Raw genomic sequence first — 19,641 nt, 5'->3', positions numbered from 1 at the left:
GAAGCGGCAAAAAAAAAAGTGTAAAAGTAGTGCTTTGCCGCCATTCCCTAGCATAAATAAAGAAATATCCATCCAATTACCTGCTGAAGCTTGCGGTTGCGTATTTTAGGTTTCTGGCATGTAAAATGATCAAAGAGTGCAGAATCGGTGAAGCTACTCAGGATGACCCCTTGCACCTCCACGGGTCCTGCACACACCGGTACTCTGCCGTCAAAGTTGAGGGTCTTGCGCCTTTGCAGGATCCACAACAGACGGCAGTCACACATGAGAGGGTTCCCGTCCACTCTGATAGTCTCCAGACTGTTCACAGAGTGGAAGGAACCCTCTTCCAAAGTCTGAAGGTCATTTGAGGAGAAGTTCAGGACCCGGAGCTGACGGAGACCTCCGAGAGCATGGGGCTCCACAGTCATCAACCCTGTGCTGACCATGATGAGCTCCTTCAACCTTAGCAAATCTCTGAAGGCCCAAGGTTCCAGTGCTGTGATGGGGTTGTAAGAAAGGTTGAGGTGGGTTAGATGCACCATGTTTTTGAAGGAGCCAGATGGGACGGACGTGATGTTGGTGTTGGTAATGGAGAGCCAGTGGAGATCCAGACCCTGGAAACTAAGAGGTGAGATGTACTCCAGGTATGGCCAGTGGTTGATGTCCAGAGCTCTCAAGTTTGAAAGCTTGCGGAAATTCTGGTCTTCCAGAGCCATGATGCTGAGGTGATGGAGGCGGAGGGTGACCAGGCTGCGGAGATAGGACAATGTCTGGCCTGAGATGGATGTCAGGTTGCAGCGGGCTATGGTGAGATCTTCCAGTCCCAGTAGCCCAGAGAATGCCTGAAAATTTGGTAAACAGAGGGTTGAATGGTCACTGTGATGTTCCTTCAAAACAGCTTAGACTTATGATGTCATGCAATCATTCAAATCGTAATGCTGAAGACTACCTTGTGGGAAATATAAACCAGTTCATTGTCTCCCACTTCCAGGTGTTTCAAACTCTTAAGATCTTGGAAGGTGTAGTCCAACAGAATCACAATCTTGTTCTCGCTCAGGTCCAGGCTGGTCAGATTGCCAAGTTTGGCAAAGGCCCCCATGGGCACTAACTTCAACTGGTTGCTCCTCAACTTCAACACTTTCAGATTGGGCAGACTCGCGAAGGAATTGGGTTCTAATGTGGCGATGAGGTTTTCGCTAAGATCCACTTCCTCCAGCCGGGGGTACGGCGCTAGATCGCCCGCTTGCACCCATCGGAGTCGGTTCCTGCTGAGATCCAGGAGCTGTGTCTCGGTGGGGATTCCTTCGGGGATATTGGTGAGCCGCCGCCGCTGACACGACACCGACCTCAGCTGAGCCGAGCACTCGCAACGCGGCGGACAGGCCTGGCTACTTCCCGGCAGCGTCAAAGTTAAGACGGCAACCAGAGAAGCAGCCAGGACTGCCCGCCACTTTTTCGGCCGTGGCACTAAGGCACGCCCACCAGGGCCAGGTGAGCCAATCATGGCCCTGGTTCTGGGACTCCTCCCCTATTGCAGGCAGGGTCACTTGCACCTGTGAGATAAGCACAAGACAAGAAGAGGGAGTCAAATACGTCAAGTATAAGTAAAAATACTCTCTAGGTTGTGAAAAAGAAAGATGAAGCCTATCGTCTGCTATCTTGAAGGCTCATAAAAATTACATCCACTCTGCCATAAATTATCCATGCTTCCAGTGGCTTAAGTAATATCATACCGAAAGCCGGAGAGATTTGCGGCATATCATGACACGGTTTAAAAATACTACTGACAAGCTCCCGTCGGGTACGCCGATCCGTTTAAGATATTTAAGATAATTTGTCATTTGACTAATTCATCTATGGTTTTGGATGGGGGAACTGGGACACGAGGAGCTTCTTGCAAGTCAGATTATTTATGCACGTACGCATGCGTCTCCTTGTTGCACTGAGACTGTTCCATTTGAACAAATGAATTTATCATCGCAGTGCATAAAGATATGAAAGAAAAGTATTTGGCGTCATAAACTCAAGTCATATTGGGCTATTTGGTCAGGTGTGTGATGAGGCGTGAGTGCGTAGGATGAAGAAGCTTTTTGCCGATCACAGATTGTAAATCGTTTTCTTTCTCCTTGCACGCAGATGAGATGAATCACTTGTGCTTGAACGTTCCTTTGAGCAACCCGTCATTCCTCCCACGCTTGACTTTTCCACATGAACACCGTCACTTTCGGACATTAGATCTTGAGCAACTCAGTGTCGTTCCACTTGCAAAAGAAAAAGAAATGTTTTGAAAAGATTGACTTTTTGAAGATGAACAGAAAACCACCACAAGGTTTCTCTGAGAGTAATTTCATGAGAGAGGGCTCGAGTGTAAGTCACAGGAATAATATGCAGCCAAAATGTAATAACAGAGACCTCTCTGCCAGTGCAGGCAAAGAGCAATAATCCACAAATCTTGTGCTATTTACTCAATCACATTACAAGTGAACGGCCGACAACTGCGAGCAAGGGGCTAAGGTTATCGAGATGATTAAATAACAGCAGCAAAAAGCAAAAACAGCAATTGTTTGCGCCACTTTCTGCTCCGTACTTGGAACATTTTCACATAAACAGCTCGTTCTTAATTCGATTCTCAGTATAGAGGTGAGAACATCTAAGTTTGTGAGAATTTGAGCCTTCGGCTATCACAGGGGTTGTCAACCTGTGGTCCGTGGCCCTCTTGTGGTCCGTGGCAGTATTGCAGGTGGTCTGCAAAATTGGAAATGGAAAATAATTGTAAGATTTTTAAGAAGAAAATATTTATTTAGACTTGATTAATATCTATCTATCTATCTATCTATCTATCTATCTATCTATCTATCTATCTATCTATCTATCTATCTATCTATCTATCTATCTATCTATCTATCTATCTATCTATCTATCTATCTATCTATCTATCTATCTATCTATCTATCTATCTATCTATCTATCTATATATATATATATATATATATATAGTGTTTATGGTGGACAATGGTTTTAAATAATGGAAATGAGATGGAAAGCGATGAATCCCGTGGGGTTTGTACAAGCCTGAGGACATAACTGTTCCTCCATTTTACAAAAGAAAACAAAACACATATCTTGAAGCCCGGCCCCAAATCTGGCACAATTTTCCATTTTTCGCTGGGAGACAAAACAAAAAGCGTCTATGCAGACTGCTGCTCAAACTGACCCAGTTCTCCGCGACGACTCAGCCTCGTGCTGTCAGGCGGCAAGCGTTCAACATGATCGTAACAACAAAACAGCAAACCTCTGCTTCTGGTTGGAACAGAGCGCACCACCACGGCTCCTAAATAAACATTCAGGCAGTTCTGCATTCAAACGAAATGATGTAAAAAGATTTTTAGAGTTGTTATTGTGTGACGATTCCGGCCTTTAAAGCTCTGTGCTGCATGAAAAGCCAAATCGAAACACCCCGAGCGTTATCCTACCGAAAAATGGCACAGCATGAATGGGTGAGTTGACATTGTGAGAGACAAAGTCCTCACCGCTCAACTCAAGGGCAGATGCTGAACACACATTTTCGTCGTACACAGAGAAGGACACTCGACTGTTTACAAATGTAAGGAGTAGAACGAAAAAGTCAGAAAAACAACACTGTATTGTTGTGAGCTGTCCACAATACGATTCTCATCATCTTGCCGAGTCACGTAACCTTGCAGCTCCTTCGTCCTTCCCAATGAGTCACATGCCAGCGAGTGTAAACTGATGGAGACTGACATACGGTCAAGTTTGACCTTTAGTTAATCTCGGCTACAGATCGAAAGACAAGAAGGGATTTTACCATAGAGAAAAGTAACAAGTAATTCTCTGTTTCAATAGTACAAAGTGTTTGCAGATCAAAATATATGTTTGTGAAACCCTTTGGAGCCATAAAGTAAAGATTTTCCCTTCAAGCCTCAGCTTCATCGGCAAACAGCAGCCACGCACGACTGTAGTCGCTCATAACATCGCTTTACAGGCAATGAGGCTGTTGAAATTCCCTTCCAGGAAGCCAATCAATACAAAAAAGCTTATCTGAAGTTATACAAGCCTACATATAGCTTTTTTTTGTTTGTTTTTAACAATAGCTGCTAGCATGTGTCATGAATGCAAATACAACAAAATTATATTTGGGCATTGGTACGACTTTAGGAATTTACCACGACACGACTGCACACATCATGCAAGCAAAGCACAATCAATGGCGTTTATGATGTAACGTTGTGTCTTTGGCTCGTTTGTGCGCAGTGTGCGAGACTCAGTTCCGTCCTCTGGGGATGCATCAGCCCTCTTGCTTGATGGCTGCGTGCACACACAGAGGTTGACGTCTCATCAGTAAGACAGCTTGTGACTTATGCAAAATCTTTTTGCACTGACCCCCCCCCCCCCCTCTCTCCTCCCCCTCCCATCACCAAGTGGCAATATGCAGCTTGAAGCATCTTTTTAGAATAACGGAGTTGAGTTCACTGCAATCATAGAGCACTTTTATGCGGCATTTCAAAATGAAAATTATGCAAAAATAAAAAAAAAAGCCTCATTATGTTCAATTATATGTGAGCGGTGATTGCTTATGTCATTCCTCTTTGCAGATTATCCCATCAAAAGTATTGCAGAGAAAAACACATTTTGGATTTCGCCGTGTTTTTTTTTTTTTTTATGTGCTCCCACACAGCGCTGGCTTTGCTGGTTTGTTTACTTGTGTGTGCGTGTGCGTGTGGAGGCGAGTTGTATTTGTTTGTGCATGCTCCCCGTGGAAATGGAACCACCTACTTGTCAAAACATCATCCTTTCCTTGCATGTAATGTTAATGGCAACACTGTTGTTTGTAAATAATAATAATAATAATGATAATAATTATTAAAATATAATATTAATGATTGTATATATTCTTATATATTTATTTTATTACATTATTAAATATAAAAATATAATACAAATAATACTAATTTAAAAACAAATATATATATATAAAATAATAATATTGATAAAAAGACCCCTTCCAGATCATTTCAGTGATGTACATCAAAAATGCTCCATGTAAGCCTACACATGAAAATTTCCAGCATCAGTGAGTCCGCCACAGCAGGAACGTCAGAATTAAAGCACAAAACAAAACACGGCATTATTGAAAGTGTTGTTTGTTCTCTTCAATGGCGGCGCAGCCAATTTGAATCTAACTTCCCATCTGTTGCTTTGCACCGACAATTCGGCCATAACGACCCTCATAACACACAATCGACTGACTGACATGGGGATAGAGTAACGCGCCTGTGCTGTCATGATGCTTAGCTTTTTATGCGACGACAACAATGGACCTTTGATTAGGCAAATGAGGCGTGAAAGCGGCGGGATGTATACTAAGTACACATATGTTGAAGCCCCGCCCCCCCACTATAACTTTCAGGCCTCTCGTTTTTCCATCGACCGCTCAGATTGCAAATCTCACGCTATTTCTACCATGTGACATCACAGTTTCCAGATCCTAATGAAGTCACGTGACCTCAAGGTTCAAGGTTCGTAAACCTCCGGGGCATCGGCAGACATTAGTAGCATACCGACCGGCTAAAAAGAGGAGCAGATTAGTTTACAAAAAGTCACCCGCACATTAACGCTAAATTTAGGTCACTTTTAATGTCGTGCGTATATTTACTTATGTCACAGACACCTCACGTGAGCTTGACTGCCAAATCTGGACGTGTCAAAAGTCAATCGCAGAAAAGCCGAAACAATTAGCTGGAAATTTGACAATGAGTGGCATAAAAATAGATTTGAACCCGCCTTAATGGCTTTATGTCAAGCTTGGGCCTGTTATCCACAACAAGAATCTTTTTCTGTCTTCCTCACTTCAACTGTGTTGCGTTTCCATCACATGACTTCTAATTTGTGTCCACACCGTAGTTTTGATCAAGAGCCGGCACCATCGATCACAAGCCGGGCTCCGTGCCAACCATACGTTCGATCCTTACAAGTCGTTAGAACTGCTACGTGCACAACTGAAGTCAAAATGTGGCCACGCTCAGGCAGAAATTGACAAAGAGGACATTGCGGTAAAACGATCCGGCGCAATTGTTTATCTCGGCGTGACACATTAGGGCACAAGTCAAGCCGTTAAAGCACCATTGAGTGGAAGGTAATAAAAAGTCAGATGAATTTATTTATAAATCCACTATTAAATCAAAAGTGACCCTTCAGCAAAGGGATTCTAAAAACGTTAACACAAGTAGACAGTCATGATTTTGAGTGACATACAATATGACATGCATTAAATTAGTCTCACCCCAGGGATATCATTGGCCTTATTACTGGTGTGGATGGAGATGGCTCGTTAATTATGTAGCTCGTGTGTCAGAAAATCTTGGGCGCTGTGAGAAAAAAAAAATCTTTTAAACGACTTGAGGGGAGTCTGGTTAGAAAAAGCTCTTTACCGTTGGAGTGATTATTTTACAGGTTTGAGATACGAGCTATTTTGAGTGTGGTCGTGAAATGAAGGCACTTAACTCAAACTAGATTCAAATCCTTAACTCCGTCATTTTATTCGATATTTTCACCTTGATCATGTACGTTGAAAGATTAAAACCGAGATGTTTTGGGCTTATTTTGAAAGTCAGTTGTGGAGCTGGATGATAGATGAGGTGTACTACCGAAAAAGAGCCATCTTGGTTATGATTACGGAGGTTGAGGCGGGTTATGAATGGAGGCCATTTCCTGTCTGAAGGCTAATGAGGGTCCTGATAACAAAACGGAGCGGCCGATTGGGGAGTGAAGTCACGTTCGGACGTAGATTGAGATGATAGCCAAGGTGCCTCTGAGGAGAACCCGCCCCCCTTAGCAATTGCTTCACCCAAAAGGCTACCGCCCCATTTTCGACCTTGTGGAAATGTGGATTTGGAGTCAGAACAAAAAAAATCAATTCAATATTATTGCTCAATAGATGTGAAAGCAAGACGTCCAGGATCCACTGTGAATAAAATGAGTTTGTGTAACGGGAAACAGTATGCAAATATCAGCCTGTCATCTGTTGGAAACCAGACAGTATGATGGATGAAACAGGAGGGAAGGAGTCACTAATGATGGACGAAGGTCGGAGCTATTTCGCTGCTTGACAATTTAATGATGCAAATTAAGTCTGACTCTTATTCCGAGGTGCAGAGAAATCCTGCTGTTGCTCGATAATGCCGAAGCTTCCAGCGAGACCCCAACCGGCATCGTTTTTATGGATGAATCTTTCATTTAGTGGTCACATGACCAAGATGCATGTGATTTGCAGAAGATAAATGGGAGGGGGAGGGAGGATGTGCGAAAGCTTTCATGGTCTTCGAAGAGCGACAAAGGAAGAATTTGTGGCCGCAATTTTCATTTGGCTTTGACCCAGATGAAGAAGATGGCTTTTAGAAATCAATGAATAAACTCCAGATGAGAAGAGCTTTTGACCGTAAACCCGTCAAAGAGCAGGTGACGGTGCGAGCATGAGATCCGCAGACATGGCAGGGATGTCATACACGGGGTAATTGCACTCCTTCACGGATAATCGTGACCCTGTTAGGCCGGCTGCTGATTGGCTGCCCGCTTCTCTGATTCTTCCCACGCAACCAATGGGAGCTGTCACTAACCGCTTCAGATATGGGCATGAAGAGACAGGCTGACAAGAAAGGAAAGAAGCAACCGGAGGTAAGGATGGAAAAGAGAAAAAGAAAAATGGAAGGATGACAACCATGTGGGGGGGGGGGGGGGGGGGGATGACAAGGAAAGATGTGGATCTGTATTGAGGAAACAAAGGCCTCAGCTCAGTATTGTCACTGCTGGGAAATTGCAGTTGTACAACTGACAGCCCAGAGGGTTGCATTTATTTATTTATTTATTTATTTATTTATTTATTTATTTATTTATTTATTTATTTATTTATTTATTTATTTATTTATTTATTTATTTATTTATTTATTTTTATTTAATTTAATTTTATTTAATTTAATTTTATTTAATTTTAAAAGAGGAGTTTAACAGGGGATGGAGAGGAGATAAATTTAATCCGTTTTCCAAAAAAAATCTCTAAGGAGGACAAACATGCCAAAAAGCACACAAACTTAGACAAGGCAGTCGTATAAAAGTGAGAATGCTTTGTAAAGAATGCAGAGCGGGACTGTGAAGTGAAACAGATCACTGACGAGAATGAGAAAACAGCGAATGGATCTCAAGGGAGGAAGTTTCTGGAAAGGTCAGAAAAAGCAGTTGAGCAAATAAGAGATGCTGGAGGGGCCGGGAGGTATATAGAGAAAAAAGAAAAAAAAAAAGCGATCAAATGGGCAAGATGGCCGAGTCAGTGGGAGAGAGGGTGGTTTGTGACTGACAGCAGCCTGCCGATGTTATCAGGACTCCAAAGTGAAACGGCACGGTGACAGAAGCGATTAGCTAATCCGTGTCCACAACTCGAAGCTATCCGCGATGACATTTGAGGCCAATTCCACTTTCCTAGGGCTTGAGTTTACAGCTCATCTACCCTCAGTCAGGTCATAAAATAACTAACGACTGCAAATTGTCAGCCGGACAATGTAGCTGCAGTCCCGATTACAGAAATGATATCAGGCAGTGACATTTCTCCTCAGGTACAGCCTGCACTTTGAATTAATTTGAAGCTGGCTGCAAGAATGTCATGTAGAATTAAAATCCGGATAAGAGCAATACTTTGCCACTGATTTATCAAATGACTTTGGCCCAAAAAGTAGACATAAAGGGAGCCAAGGCAGACCAAATTCCCGAGGGGGGGGGGGGGGGGGGGTATTTAAACGGCAGCGTCCTCCAGCTCGGAGAGATATTAATGGGGCTCAGCTATTGAAGACAAAGCAATGATAGAAGTTCTCCCTGGGGTACACCCAATAAAAATTCAAGGACTCACTCTCCTTATCATTTTTGTTGCCGCTAATGTTCATCATGAGAGGTCATGGCGAGAAAGTTTCAATGAAGCCTCAGGAGGTGGAGCAGAATCACATAAGGTGTGTTTTTATTTGTCATTTCTTTTCAAGGACATGCACTTCTATATAACATGACAGGAAGTATTGACAGTTTGATTATTATATTGAATAGGAAAAAAACCAGTGAAATCGGTCTGCTGAATGGTGCGCTCAAAGCTATTCAGTAGAAATCTGCGCATCTATCATCACCATGACAACCTCGGGAGAGCAAATGCGTGCACATCACACATGGATGAAAAATATATGTGTACTAAAGAAGGAGCAGGAAAAGGAAGGAAAGCAGTTTCTGCTTAGTATGCAGTCCCTCCCAAGGACAAGACAATGAAGAATCTTTTCAATCTGGCGAGTGTACCAACGGCTGGGTGGAAGAGCAGAGAGGCAAGGGGGAAAAAAAAAACAGCACAAATTGAAAATAACCAGAATAGAGTGTCTCCAAAATATTTCCATTTCCTCCCTGATCCTAATTTTCAAGCACAGTAGTTGAATTATTCATTTTGGACCAACGACATGCAGCCAAGAGGACAGAGTCTTTGCTCAATTTGGATTCACATCATAAATTTATGAATTAATGCTGAAATGGAGGAAAGGATGATAATGGAGGGAGCTCGGGTCGCTCAGGTTGCTCAACAATGTCACAACCGAAGTAGTTGAAACTTAATCTGAGGCATGAGAAGGAAGCTGTGTTGATATATTTTTTTTCTGCTTTCTGGTTGAATTGAATCTCTTTGTCAAGGTCAGAATCCGGCAAAACGATGTTGTGAATTTAAAGCCTGCAGACAAAACGGTTACTGTCAGATTCTTCCGACATCCTTGCTGCAGGACAACAGGTCTGTGTCCAATTTCGGGGAAAACAAACGAAGGTCAGTGGACCACATGATTTAAAGACACTTGTGTTTTATAAATGAGGGTGCCAGAAGGATTCCGTTTGAAAGCAGCGGCTAACCTTTAAGCTCCGCACCACCTCAAAAAAATTATTACACTTGACACATAGAAAGGACAAAGGCACACATATGTGCTCGCCTTCCCGAGGGATCTCCACATGGCTGCAGTTCTGCATGGAGGGTGACATACATGTGGTTGTGTCAATGTGTGTGTTTGTGTGTGTGTGTGTGTGTGTTGATGGTGAACAGTCCCCAGGCCTCCGCGATCCTGTTTGTGTAGCAGCGAGGCAGAAATAATGCCTGAATCTGCGCTCCTTCTGTGTGTGTGTGTGTGTGTGTGTGTGTGTGTGTGTGTGTGTGTGTGTGTGTGTGTGTGTGTGTGTGTGTGTGTGTGTGTGTGTGTGTGGAATAGAGGCCATTGCTAAAGGACATCAGAGAAAATCTGGCCGTCTACATTGACCCAAAAATAGTAGCATTATGAAAGCTGTCTAATGGGGAAAAAGGCTGCAGAAATAAATTAAATGTCAAAAAAGAGAAAAAATTATATTAATTGCAATCATTTCTGTTTCCTTTATCAAACACAAGGATTTTTTTCAGATGGGGTGGAGGGCACTACTCTGCTTCATGTTTCTTGTTAAATACATTTATTCTTTTTTCAATTTTCATCAAGGACTATTTTCCCACTAAATTCACTCTTACCATACGGATTTTTTCGAGGCATATATTCTTTATCCTCTGTGATAAATGACTAACAATAATGAAATGCAGCAGCAATTTAGTATATTTAACAATGTGATGAGGATGATTGCCTATATATTTCGATTTTCACACACAACAGCGCTTTCCACAAAACCATAACGCCGATGTGTCTCATAATAAAACGATGACACGTGTCCTAAACGGTTATTTCCATAATATTCCTTTTATGGTGTTAATTTCACCTGGGAGCAGTGGGCAGCGATAAGGAAAAAGATTTTAAAAAATGGTAGTCGGATCATTAAAATCCAATTGGCCCGGCGCGAAACCACATTCAGCTGAGGCAAACTCGGAGTTGCAGGAAAACACATTTTCTGTCTTACATCTGAACAAAGCAGCGGGATCAGAGGAGAAATCAATGGCCAAACAGCATCCATTAACAGAGTCCTTATGGATCATCTACTGAGAATCACACATCAAAGTAGCAAAGAGCAGAGAGGCATTGCAGACTGATTGACCTGATGCAAGTAACCACACACACAGAAATGAACACACAAAATGGTACTTCAGTCGTGCTCTTTGCCAGAGGTCATGTGGTTAGAGTTAATGAATAATGTTCCCTGCTGCACTTAGGTTTGGCTGTACAGATGGCATTATATAGATTAGCTACACACACACACACACACACACACACGCATGCATGCACAAGCAATTAAACAGGAAAGTGAAGAAAAAAGGTTTCCTGCAATCACACGACCAATTCATTAATGGATTCTGTGCTTCAAATAGAAGGTGCTGTTTTAATCTGCATTAGCATTTAACACACACGGTTTGCACATGCATGTTTGAAAGGGTAAAGTGTAATTGAGCAGCTTTAACATCAGTGACCCAAAAACGACCTACATCAGCTTTTAATGAAGTCTTAAGCACAAGATGGAAATTTAAAGCAGGTAATTATAAGTACTTGTGGGGCAAAATAAGTCAGTGTTACTCGTGGTGAAAGGGAGAACTGCGCCGTAGTGGGAGCGGTCACAGGCGATTTTAATCACGGCTAATCAAAGAGGCTCCTTACGCTTCGTTTCAAACTTCAATAACACAGCAAAGTTAATTAACAAATAAACTTGAGTCAAAGGGAAAATGAAATGCGGCAGAGTCCGAAATTTGAATCCATCAAAAGCTCACAGCGAGAGACAGCAGTCTCGGCGCCGCATCAAAGACGATTCCAATTCCCCGTTCCGCTATCGCAACAGAATGAGCCGTGTGCGACGGGAACTCAGGTCCCAAAACAGCATGCATCTAATTATCAATTCTGTTTCATGTGTTAAAAGAGTGATAATGGAATTTCCGAATGAATTGCCGATACATAATGTGTGAAATGACATTGTATAATTGGAATGAGTGGACGCCGCTTGCAATACTGTTGCGCCATTTCAAGGTCAGCTTGAAGGTCAATAAACCGTCTGGTACAATGTGGCAGCAAAACGATTTTTTTTTTTAGCATGCCATAACTAAATGCTAATTTATTCTAAGGTGCAGCCACAAGAAACTTCACCAGGGAGTGGAAAGCCAAACAGCCAGACTGGCTGAGAACCCAAAGACCCAGAAGGGGGGGGGGGGGGTCACATCTGAGAAAATTCAGAGCAGAAAGTGAATTAAAGGGAGCAAAATGAAAAGGGCACAAGGGGGCAAAAGACGGCGGTGCGAAACACAGCCTACTGTGACAAACGAAATGAAATCAAGAAAAGCAAAGTACGGGTTAGGAGGTTGCGTTGTAAAAGTCAGCCAGTTCTTGCCTTATGATGACAAAGTGAGGGCAAATATTTTTGATTGACTCCACATGTCAGATGCCAGGACATAAAAAAAAAAACAAGATAAGCGTCGTCACTAGCTTGAAATGTTGTGCTAAATGAGAGCGGAGAGATTATTAAATCCAATTTAGCAAGTGACCTCAGATGAAAGCGCAAGGTCAGTGGTTCATTCCGTATGCATGTAACCTGGACTTGCTCGTGCGTGCATTGCTATCATCACGTGTGTCTTATGTCCTTGTCCGTGCACGGACCCTCATCACCATCCAGCAATCTAATAGCCGCGATCTTTCGAGCGGGATGATCACAAGGTGAAACTTAAATGCGGGCAGATTCACCATTAAAAAAATCTCAGAATTAGCAGGAAAATAAATCAAGTCGAAATAATGAATCAATTTTATGTTTAAAAATGTTACAATTATTTTCCATTTCTAATTTCATGGACCACCTGCAATACCACCACTGACCACGAGAAGGCCGCGAACCACCGATTGACAATCCCTGAAATAGACCCAGGTTGAGTAAAATTTTTTTTTTCTATTATTTGTCCTAAGGAAAATAAAAATGTTCCGAAAAGATGAGGAAACCCACCACAGAAGATTAAAAAACACATAAAGCTGTCTTTGTGGGAATTGGAAAACCTCCTGCAGCACTAAAAAAAAAATAAAAAATAAAAAATCATTCAGCGCATCGTATTGCAGTTTACTGAGCGGCGGGCCTGATCAAAACTCTCGCTTGCAGCCAAGAAATGATCACTTAAATGAGGAAAGAAAGCAAAGGGGCATGTATAAAAATCAGAAAAGATCACAGAAAAAGGAACAGCGGGTGTTCTTGCCTGATGGCGAGATAATTCTATTCTTTTACTGAATCGTAAACAAAACAAAAAAATCAAGCCTTTGTCTCCATTCTCAAACAGCTTTCAATGCTAACCTTAAATAAGCAAGCAAATCGAAACTTTACTTTAAAAAACAGTAAAATCATTCAGTCCAAATCTAAATAGAGTTTTTCATACTTCTTAGCGAATACCAACTTCTAATCTCGTTTTGCTCTCGAATTGGCTTTCTCATTTTGCACGTGTACCTAATGAAGTGTCCAGTGGGTGTACATTATATTATACCGTCAGCTTCCTCTTTATTGATTAGATAATCTGATTTTATTTAATCCCCAACTCTGCTGTTCCAGTCTCTCATCTGTCTTCCCCACAATCTTCCGAGATAGTGGAAAATCTAGGCGAGGCCTTTCTCCAGTCTCATTCTTGTCATTTCATTCGAGTATTTCATTCAGGCTTAAGCAGCAGATAGGGCAGTGGCACACGATTCCTTTACGAGTCAGAGGCATGCACGGAAGAGATAAGCGGAGGAAATAAATTATAAGCTAGCAAAGATAAACTAGCAAGGGACTGTGACAAGTCAATCTTGCTTGGGAATGGTCTACTTATTAACAATATTTTGTTTTTTTGCCCTTGTTTTGACTTCACTGAGAGGGTGAAAACTGGCAACGAGTATAAAGTAAGAAGCCCAAACAAGTTAATGAGGAAGAGGAAATAATGAGCTGATTGCGTGATTAGAAGCTTCTTCGCCAGCATTTTTCTATTTGCATAGCCGTATAGTGTACGTGCTGGATTTAGTGCGCAATGAAACGTGAAGTGGCTGCTGCTCATGAGCCGACACCGAGGTCACGCTTCGCCCGGGTTCAACATCAGAAAATGGGCATGAAACTTAACACCCGTTCTTTAGTTTGATGGGGGGTGAAGTGATAGAGTGAAGAGGCAGACGTGCAGGTAATTGCCTAGCAAGTAGAGATCAGGAGAAGACAGTAGACAGAAGACTGTGTGGGAAAAAAAAAGACTTCATGAGAAAAGAACGTGCATAGTGTCCGTAGCCTCCACACGAGTCGTTTTTCAGAGGATAAAGAATATATGACTGTGAGTATTTTCGAAACTGGTTCAAAAACGATCGTAGTCTTTCACAAGGACATTTTAGTCAAGTGTATATGAGGTAATTCAAGGTGGGGTAGGCGTGGCATTCATCCTACAGCTACGCTAAGCAAAGCTATATGCGTCCCGCAGCACACAAATAAGACGGGCTGTACGCCTTGAGCAGGAGTCACACAAGTTATACGGTCTAGTAGCTCCGATAAAGTCATTAGTTATGTCGAGACGGCCACGTTGGCCTGATGCTAAACAAGTGGAGCTGTAGAAACGTCAGCAAAATACAGTATATATCTTTTGCCATCTAGTGGAAGAGCATGTCATTGCACCTGTCACTATATGTGACTGGCATAGATTATATTTGTAGAAAATAAATGAAGGTATGCATGAGTTTTGAAATATTCACGTTCATAGAAAATCACAATGTTTTATCACTGGTACGCTATTAGAACAGTTGCGCTACCCCCCTGTGGTCTTTCGGGGTAACCTGGTGCAACGGGTGACCTCTGACCTACTGCATATTAAAATAATCCCTCTTCTTCTAATTTTCTGTTGCTCTCACTCGAAAAAGTTTCGGGAGGCTTGTCCGAATGGTCAGCCTTGAAGATGCACATACACGTTGATGCAGACTGATACACACACGCACGCACACACACACACACACACACACACACACAGACACACATTTACGATTCCTGTCAAATGGTGTGTTTGTTACCATATCCAGCTACAGGAGAGCATCAAGAAATAATCTCATTGCATACGTATGATGTCGTGCAGTTCTACAACGACATTAAAAATAAACATGCACAAATGTGTGTGTGTGTGTGTGTGTTCCTACCCAGGACTGAACGGTGGTCCCTGATGCCTCCTCATCTGCCCAGCTGCACGCGAATGTATTTTCCGTCGTCGGTCTCTCTTGGCTACCAAAATGCCGCCGCCGCACGTGCCACGTTCCTCAGGTCCCCCCCCGTCAGTGTCGTCCACTCTCACTCTGGGAGTCTGACATCGGCACCTGCCACTCACACCTCCTCCCTCTGTCCGGGCCCCCCCCCCTCCTCTCCACACTTCCTTCAATCCCTCCCTCCGGCAGGATCGTATGTGCACTCGTCCTCTTCACTCTTGGTTGGTTATTTTGTCCACCAGATGAATCCAGGGGCAAAAGTGTTAGCGTTCACTAGAATGTTGGGGAGGGGCGGGGGTGGTGGTGGGGGGGGCTACATGCAAGATTTGTCTTATCCTTGACGGAAGCGCTTGTCCATATAGTCAAGGTGCCCTCCAGCTCCTCCTGCAGCTCAGGTCTGAGGTTGTGGCGAGAGACGAGATGCGCTGCTTGCTTCTGTCCGCTTCGGTATGAGAGTCTCTCTCATTTAGTATGCTTTTCATCGCCCCCCCTCTCTCTCTCTCTCTCTCTTTCTATGCTCTCTAGCTCTTTATCTCCCCCTCCCCTCCTTCCTTGCCTTCACCCTTTCACTCACTGCCTATCTGCTGCTGCTTCTGCTGCTGCTGCTGGGACTCACAAATCACAGAATCGTCTTGTGTAGAGTTGAGTGAAGCTCGCCAAACATTGAGTCTGGAGGAAAAAAAAATAGATTGATTAGAAGAGCTAGGGAAGGGAAAAGACATTTTACATAAAGAGTAGAGGCGCTTCGGTGCACTTTTTCATAAGTAACTTGCTTGGCATGCAAAGTGTCGGGATCTCAAGCTTGATACACCAAAGAGCACTTAAACGAAAATACGGCATATCTTTTGCCATCTACTGGCGGAGCGAGCAATTGTTCTGCATGCCACAATAAATAAACCGCTGCAACATACACAGATTATGTGTTTTGAGTTTGAGTGTAGGCATCGCAATACCATAACATGGGGAAATTATGTCAATATTTTAAAAGTGTTTCTTATATTACCGTATTTTCCGCACTATAAGGCGCACCTAAAAACCTCCAATTTTCTCAAAAGCTGACAGTGCGCCTTATAATCAGGTGCGCCTTACATATGGACCAATATTGAGCCACTACAGCAGACGTGTCCAAAGTACGGCCCGTGGGCCAAATGTATATATCTTATATTTGGACAAAGTTTCAAAATGGGCCATTCACTGAAGGTCTGCCTTATAATCCGGTGCGCCTTATATATGGACAAAGTTGTAAAATCGGCCATTTGTTGAAGGTGCGCCTTATAATCCGGTGCGTCTTATAGTGCGGAAAATACGGTACTTGTTTTTTTTTTTTTTATTTTGTATTTTATGCTGTTTTAGGTTCCACAATTGTTTGTTTCACTATGAATCACAAGGTGTTGTGTTTTGAAATATATCAATTATTATTTTCAGATGAATTTGGCTATGGCACACTTGTTACCGTATATCCATGTATGTTTTGCATTTATTTTTATTTTTACTCATTAGAATATCTCAGGGGAGTCAACTCACACTCAAAATTCGTGTTGCACTGAACCAGATCACAGGTACAGGAATGCAAAGAGACGTCAGCGGTGCATAAAGAATGCTGCACCTCTTGAGCTAGGCTTGGCTGAATTTGGAACATTGCTCAAGAAGCAAACAAGCATCGCTCCAATAACTCCTTGTCAATTTATCCTCAGCTAGACTCAAACCGTTCCCATCCTTTTGCAAAACTCAAGTCCTGACAGATGAGCTACTGCTGCCCTACATGCACTGGCCTGGTTTTTCCCTGAAGATACTTTCCCATCTCTGCAAACATACCTCAGGCATTTAACTTTTCAAATTACAGGCTGTTCAGAAAGTCACTGTGCACTTTATGAACGGCTTCCATTTAGAATACAGAAGGTCTGTTAATAAAAAAAATGGAAGTGCACAGCCACTTCCAGAAAATATTGTCACACTGATATGAATATATTATATCCATTGTGGAAAAAAGAAGAAAAAAAAACCCCCAATGGGTTGCTTCTGTTATCCCCTCCTCTACTTTAAATTAGCTCATGGGGTCACTACATGTCAACAAGTTAGCAAGTATGCTAAACAGACCAAGTCCAAACTCAAATTACGAAGCAATGAGTGAGTTTTATAAAAATGTTTGTAAATAAATTGAACGAGGCAAACTGCTTCCATTCACGTCTCACTTAACTTAAGCACCATCAGCAGATATGCAAATAAATCCCAGCGCAAACGCAACGGGAAATTTGATTTGCGAGCACATACATCACTAGCTCTCTCCGCAGCGACGCGACGTCACGCAACTAATCCCGGCCTTGTTCGTTCCTGTTGTGCTTGGCAGCTTCTTCGCATTTCACCGTTCAACGGGCAGACAGTCGAGAGCCAAGTGGCCTAACGTGGCGGCCGCTGTCACACTCACAAAAATACCATACATCTCGTATGACCCCGATTATAACTCCCGGCCACTAGGGGGCCTATTTTCATGGCATCTGTTATCTATGATATGCAGCAAGTAACATCCCCAGTCTTTTGTTTTTTTTTTACCTTTATTATTTATCACAGCATCCACGTGCAAATTTGAAGGAAAATTGCTATTCCTAGTTGCCATGCTCGCTTAGATTAATGTGAGCTATCATTTGTTTTCCAAGGAGCCCGCACTGAATGTGTTTTTAAGAACTATTTGTCCTAATCAGTTTGTTCTCTCTCTCGACTTGCCCTGCCAGATCACAGACAACACATTCATTAGCTGTGAAGGTAGAGAAGACTGAAATAACACTTAGCTGTGAGGCTAACTATGATGGCAATTAAGCATTTATTTGTGCTTGGGTGTGCAGGGAAGTGAAGGCCTTATCGTTGGAAACAGACCTGGACGTGAGCAGGGTGGTGAGCAGGAGGGGAGGGGAGGGGGGGGGGGGGGGATGGGGGGGTTGCGTAAAGGTGGAGAAAAGCAACAGTGAAATTGAAGTATAAGGGAAAGAAATAGGCAGGCACAGATGGGAAGAAGCACAACAAACGTGGAGGATATCAAAAAGGGATAATGCGCTGTGAACGAGCAGGGTGCCAGATAAAAGATACAAAGGAGCTGAGTGGGAGGGGACATGGGGAGCAAGTGGTACGTGATTCGGGTGGAAAGTGGAAAAGATGGCGGCAGTGGGAAAGGGGGATTTTTTTGAGGGGTGGGTAAAATGATTGCGGGAATAGCGGGTTAGCATCTCGGAAAGTGTTTTTTTTCTTAATGCTTGATGGTTAGTTATTCTTATGGAGTGCCAGGAGAACAGAATAGCACTGGAAAAACACTCTCGCAGAACCTGCTGTCAGCCACAGCTCACACCCAGACACTCACACGCCACACAGACAATATTGTGTATACCCCGGTTTGTTTCTTTCGTGTTTTTTGTGTCACAAATGTTTAAAGAACATTCCTGGAGCACATCGGGTAAGTGTGCAGAGAGTTGGCTTTATCTATTCAGCCCTGTTAACAGATTAATGTGGCCACACCGCATGCGAGAGGAGCACAGCTGTCATACGACTCTCAGCTGTGTTTACAAAGTATCGCCTGTTCTTTTTTTTTCTTTGTGCAGAAAGTGGATAAAAACACCCAGTATTTACTTGAAACCAGCATTTTGCACTTTACTTTTAAAGTCAAAGTCCCTTGAAAGTAAAAAGGAATGTCACAAAGAGCTGTTTGTGCCTCTCCCCCTCTGAACTCCAGATCATAACAATGCATGAGTGCTTTATGAATATTTTAGGAAGAGTTCCACATTACAAAATTGCGAATTGGGATATTTGTGAATTGCATTGTCATAATTAATAGAGACAGAGTATGTAGGCAGTTGATATAAATCAAATTGGACCACACAAACAAGTTCATGAGCCTGACAGTGATGTAAATAAGCTATTCAATATTCAATCAGTTATTCCACAATGTGCCCACAGTCAGGAATTATTTTTCTATTTTGTATGAAATGCCTCACGGGGGCTTTCTCAGAGTACTCCGACTTCCTCCCAGTTGTGCCAGTCGAAACGGTAGCCTGGAGCTCTCAAGAACTGGATGTGAATCTTGAGATGTTTTTCAGCAGTCTATCCAGCGAGAAAAATACATTATCAGCAATTTGCCCTCTGAACAATCTGCAGTGGCTGCAAGGTACTTCAATCGCACATTTCCTCACTCAGACACACAGTAGGTAGCCATCAAAGTGTGTGTGTGGGTGTGTGTGTGCATTCAGTAGTAAATCAAACCCAAAGAGTGGAGAAATGAAAAAGATGGTCAACCTTGACTGAGCGGCTTGACTGCAAAATATACGAGAGCCAGTGATGTGGTTTGTTACGTACTGTTCAGACGTCTAATGTCGTCAAATTCTTTTTGCTTTCAAACAGTTGTTGCAATGTCGACGGTGGGAGGATTGGGGCGTGGGAAAGAGGGTGCAAAAAGGTGACAGCTGAAAGG

The 19,641-nt window shown here is 42.8% G+C and overlaps 1 protein-coding gene across 2 annotated transcripts in view; it reads right to left on the bottom strand.

Annotated features, from left to right (window-relative positions):
* lingo3b (leucine rich repeat and Ig domain containing 3b) overlaps positions 1-19,641 on the bottom strand; it is a 33,022-nt gene that overhangs the window by 5,215 nt on the left and 8,166 nt on the right. For both annotated transcript variants that reach the window (XM_088396949.1, XM_088396950.1), the window contains exons 2-4: positions 15,126-15,857; positions 932-1,535; positions 81-824 (exon numbers count right to left, since the gene is read on the bottom strand). In XM_088396949.1, coding sequence (XP_088253075.1) covers positions 81-824; positions 932-1,486 — 1,299 coding nt within the window. In that variant the 5' untranslated portion in view covers positions 1,487-1,535; positions 15,126-15,857. The remainder of the gene's footprint in view (positions 1-80; positions 825-931; positions 1,536-15,125; positions 15,858-19,641) is intronic.

The sequence above is a fragment of the Syngnathus floridae genome, chromosome 14 (assembly GCF_059516105.1).
Source record: "Syngnathus floridae isolate MCC-2025c chromosome 14, RoL_Sflo_1.0, whole genome shotgun sequence".
NCBI classification, from domain to species: domain Eukaryota; kingdom Metazoa; phylum Chordata; class Actinopteri; order Syngnathiformes; family Syngnathidae; genus Syngnathus; species Syngnathus floridae.
The sequence above is the reverse complement of the archived record's forward strand: the minus strand, read 5'-3'. Positions and strand labels throughout refer to the sequence as shown.